This window comes from Phytophthora parasitica (genome assembly GCF_000247585.1).
Source record: "Phytophthora parasitica INRA-310 unplaced genomic scaffold supercont2.23, whole genome shotgun sequence".
Lineage (NCBI taxonomy): Eukaryota > Oomycota > Peronosporomycetes > Peronosporales > Peronosporaceae > Phytophthora > Phytophthora nicotianae.
The window spans coordinates 922,076-926,476 of record NW_008649009.1 but is presented as its reverse complement, the minus strand read 5'-3'; the positions used below and the strand labels follow the sequence as shown (position 1 = coordinate 926,476).

General features: G+C 48.0%; 4 protein-coding genes across 4 annotated transcripts; 1 reads left to right on the top strand and 3 right to left on the bottom strand.

Annotated features, from left to right (window-relative positions):
• Positions 1 to 70: 70 nt before the first annotated feature.
• On the bottom strand, positions 71 to 670 carry PPTG_10981 (hypothetical protein; the record flags this gene model as incomplete). Its single annotated transcript, XM_008906520.1, has 1 exon — positions 71 to 670. Exon 1 carries the CDS (start codon positions 479 to 481, stop codon positions 71 to 73), a length of 411 nt encoding a protein of 136 aa, XP_008904768.1. The 5' UTR covers positions 482 to 670.
• A 515-nt stretch (positions 671 to 1,185) lies between these two features.
• On the bottom strand, positions 1,186 to 2,662 carry PPTG_10980 (hypothetical protein; the record flags this gene model as incomplete). Its single annotated transcript, XM_008906519.1, has 3 exons — positions 1,186 to 1,802; positions 1,853 to 1,953; positions 2,529 to 2,662. The coding sequence occupies 3 exons, from the start codon at positions 2,660 to 2,662 to the stop codon at positions 1,531 to 1,533; spliced, it is 507 nt and encodes a 168-aa protein (XP_008904767.1). The 3' UTR covers positions 1,186 to 1,530.
• A 300-nt stretch (positions 2,663 to 2,962) lies between these two features.
• PPTG_22811 (hypothetical protein) lies at positions 2,963 to 3,352 on the bottom strand (the record flags this gene model as incomplete). Its single annotated transcript, XM_008906518.1, has 1 exon — positions 2,963 to 3,352. The coding sequence occupies one exon, from the start codon at positions 3,350 to 3,352 to the stop codon at positions 2,963 to 2,965; it is 390 nt and encodes a 129-aa protein (XP_008904766.1).
• A 410-nt stretch (positions 3,353 to 3,762) lies between these two features.
• PPTG_22810 (hypothetical protein) lies at positions 3,763 to 3,996 on the top strand (the record flags this gene model as incomplete). Its single annotated transcript, XM_008906517.1, has 2 exons — positions 3,763 to 3,890; positions 3,957 to 3,996. 2 exons carry the CDS (start codon positions 3,763 to 3,765, stop codon positions 3,994 to 3,996), a joined length of 168 nt encoding a protein of 55 aa, XP_008904765.1.
• Between the last annotated feature and the right edge of the window lie 405 nt (positions 3,997 to 4,401).

The window sequence follows — 4,401 nt, the reverse complement described above, 5'->3', positions numbered from 1 at the left end:
CAGAAGTGCCCAATGCATACCATTTTGCGAGTCGATTGACATCTCTTTCGATAGCTCCTCCTTCGGGATATCAGGATTCTGCTTCTGAGCAACTTCTAGCCACTCCGGTTTCAAAATTTAACCACTCCTTCATCACAGCATCAGCCCTAGCATTGAGTTCAGTCTCCTTCACTTCTTCACGTGTCTTGCTCGTCCGGATTGGAGCTCCTAGGAGGTGTTCGTCTTCGTCGTCCCAACCAGTTGAAGCTGGTGACGAAAAGGGGGAGGTGGACCCTTGGCTAAGCAAACTAGACTGTGACGACTGAGAGAGCGCGATCTTTCCGCTTTTGGCCAACTGTGCAAATACTTGTCTGTGCTCTTCGCGTAATAAATCGATACCGTTTTTGTAGATTGCTTTCTCCTCCTTGCGCGGAACATCGCCTACCGCGGCGATTATTTTGGCGCTGGACTTGGTACGCGGATCCAGTAAAACACAAGTCATTGCCTCCTTGGTCACCTTGGGGAATCGTGCTTGTAGCTGCAACAATGTTCTTCTTAGACATACTTAACCAGCGTCCGAGAATTGGTCATGCGTGCGCAGAACTCGACGATGGCTAGTTTCGTTTGCGGATTTGGCTCCAGGAGCCTCAATTGCCATTCTTTCGAACTTAAAAGCCTTCAGCTTGTTCTCGGCTAGTCGCCGAAAGACGACCATGTAGGACGATACGAGATTCTCGCTTTGGGTTTCTACAAGAGCGAGATTCGCGTGAAGTGGGTTACTGCCTCCATTTCTACGGCAAGCATCCAGTCCTGGGCTGTTAAAGCTGTCCACACGCTACTAGAATCTTTGACGGACTGAAAATATGCTTGAAATAGTTGACGACCGACCTTCTAATTAGCTTGCAGGTACAGACAACGCGGACGTCCTGGTCTGTCATGGGCTCGAGCTCTGGATATGAAAGCGCCTCCTGGATTTTCTTCAATGCCGCTCGCTGTTTGACTGATCTGAAGTAGTTGTTCAGATTCCGAAGCTTCCTAATCACGTTGCCGCCCTCCTCAAGAGCTCCTCCAGGCGTTACTATCTTGACTACTTTGTCCCAGGAAGTAGTGGAGTCGTTACATACAGTGACAGTCTGGATATTGTCCTTCAGTCCGATACCGTATCCAATGCACAGATTTGGTATATGCATAGAACAGCTCTCTTGCTCTGTATCGATGCGATCGGCAACATTTTTTTGCAGAAGGAGTCGTGTCGGACATGGTGAATCGAGTCATGCGCCGGATGTCGACATTGTACCTTGTCTGGATAGTACTCTCAATGACCTTCGCGACGCTGGGCGCATTGTGCCCGTCATTTTTTACACAGGCAAGCACCGCAATAAATCTGAACCTCCAGGAACTGTCGATGAAGGCGACAGACGCACCAACAATACTCTCTTTTCCACTGGAAGTCCAAATGTCGTGCATAAGATTGAGGTACTTGAGTTGGCAGGCATTCTCATACTCCGTAGATAGTACTGCTCCTACAAGCTCGCAAAACAACTGAAATTGTCAGTTTAAAAGCCGATCATGCTTGTCGCGACCCAGAACTGCAAATGAAGGGTTGCCAGTAGCAGCATGGATGACGTCCTTAAAAGGCTCAGATGCGCAGAGGGTGTATGGTAACCCTTGAGAGACCAGAAACTTCGAGATGAGGACGTTTAGCGTTTTCTCGGTGGCTCGAAAGAAGCGCGAACCTGATTCACCAGAAGTAGTAGCTCCAGTAGTAGCTCCAGGAGACGGGGTAGTCGATGCAACAGCGCCACCGGTGCCTCTTGTCAGGTCTAGCACAGCATCAGCGTCAGTCTCTGCAGTCTCGACTTCTCGGTCGCACTCTGGTCCGCCAAAATTGCCAGCGGGTGGTCCGCGTGCTTCAACTTAGCATGGTCCTTCGCGTTGCTGGCATGCGTCTTGTTACACAGAGCCTCCTCCCAACTGTACATGTTTGTCTTGGCTCGGGATTTAATTTTCTCGCAGCAGAGCAGGCAAATATCACAGTACAGAATACTAGACTTTTTCCACGGGTTCTGCTTCTTGTACGGAACTTCCAGAGTATGTATGAGATCCCAAATGTCGTCGGGACAGCGCGGCCTACGCGCGTGCTTTATCGTAAGTGGAATACCAAGCTCCGATACGGGTGCCGCAGGCTGCGGCGATGGCGACCCTAGGTGACTGGCGACACTCGGCTTAGACTTCTTAGAAGAAGCTTTCCTTTTTCCAGTCGAAGAGCTAGTTGTAGTAGTGCTAAAACTAGTTCTGCGTCACTTAGCTTCAGGCTCGACAACTGTCTTTTCAGCTAGATCCGGCGAGGGTATGAAGTCGGAATCTGAGCCAATCCAAATGTTGCTCGACGCGCCAGAAGCAGCTCCCCGCTTTTCAGTATTAAAAACTGAAGGAGGAAGGACAGGGGTGGGTGGATACACGACGTGCACACAGGCTTGACTGCAAAATCTACGAGGAAGTGTTAATGAATAACATCTCGTAGAAAGTGTGAAGATATACATTACTACCTCTCGTTCAGTGCTGACTCTGCGCCTTCGAAGACTGCAATAGCGCACATGTGGTGTACGAGCTTTCCGCACACGGTGCACGGATCTGTTTTAAGTTCATCACCTTCCTGGCAGCCCGTCACCGAGCAACCCATACTGCCCTCGCCTATTAGACTGCGTAAGTGATGCTCGTTCCGGTTGCTGTCAAATGAGCCACTGTTCGACGAGAGCCACACGATCAAGAATTGCGAAATGAGGGCTTGCCTTGCTCATTAAGGGTGCCTCGAAATAGTAGTTTAAAAGTACTGTCGTACTACGGTGAGAGAGTGATACTACTACCGATAGTGAATACCACATAAGTGGTAGTAATATGACTACTATCAAAATAATAGTAGTAGTAGTAGTACCCAAGTCTACTATTTCTGAGACTACTGCCAACCCCTGATCGTCGTCCACTAGGGGGCCATGGCGAGCAAGATCTTCTCCATCTTGTCGTCGTGGGCGAAAACGGCGAACACAGCAATGTAGTGTTCGGAGCGAAATGTCCACCCGTCCCACATAATTCCAAACCGTTTGGGAAGAACCTCAGCAATGATGTCTTCTAACGTCATCGTTAGAAGTATCATGCACTTCTCGAGGGTTTCGGTGGAAAGAAATGGTACAGCGGCGTACTTGGCAACCGTATGGTTCTCCAGAAAGCTGAGCGGACGGTTGCAAGAAACGACCCAGTCGATCCAGCTGAAGATCGTCTGACTCTTCAAGTCGACAAAAGCCAATTGGCGTGCCGCTGGAGAGGCAGCTGCAGGCAATCTCAGCGGCAAAGTTGGGGTGCTGAGCCCGTACATGGCTCATTAGGTTCGTGTAGCCAGTCTTAGAATCTTGCTTGCGAGCCGTTCAGCATCAACAGCAAAAACAACCTGTTGGCTCGTCCTGGAAGTCGAGAACGGGCTTGAAGTAGAAGTTAGAGACTTCTTTGCTGTTAAAAGTACTTGTTGGAGCCATGCTAGATTGGAGAATGAAGAAATATTGGTTTGTCGGCAGCGTTGAGGTGCAGCTCACCAACCAAAGTGGTTGGTTCTCAGACAGCTAATGTGGACCACAGTAATTTACGAAATTGCCGGAGTACGTTACTTTTATTTTCGAGTATAGTGAAAATACGTTATTCAATAAAAATATTGTAATAGTATTCTCACTTCAATGTATTATTCGGAAGATCTGCCGAATGTTACTTTTGGACAGTCTAAAAGTTCACAGAATGGCAAGCATTCGCGAGATGCTCGAGACTGAGTGCTCGACGCAGGCTCAGGACATCCCATTAGGTGTTTCTGCCTTCAGTCAACTGATGGATGTCAGTGTAATGCGGACCTTCAAAAAGAAGATCAAGTAAGTATTACTGTTTATATTTACATACTGTATAACATGTGTCCATCCGGATGATATGTTCATCAGGACAGAAATATCTGCCAATCACGACAAGAAAGAAGTATAAGGTTTTATTACTCTGTACCATTTGTTCACCCGAACAGCGCAATTTTTGTACACTAAATAAGAGAAAGTGGCGATGTGCTGCACTGAGCAATTGGTCGTCCTTGCCATTTCCAATCCTCCAGACTGAAGACAGAATGGGTCACGACCGCAGACCAGCGCCTGGAAGCCGAGGCAGACAACCAAACCAATACAACCGCGTTGTGATACCTTTGGAAAGAAATTGGAGATAATAAATTTCCATTTAAACCACGGTATGTCAGCTACTCTCGCTAAATTCTACACTCATCTCGCTGATACTAGTCTGGAATCTAAAAGGAAGCGCATTTTAGAGTTAAAAAATCGCAAGATGATTGAGGACATGGCGTCCACGTCTACCGGGGCTCAGCTAAAGTCAGCACGAAAAAAA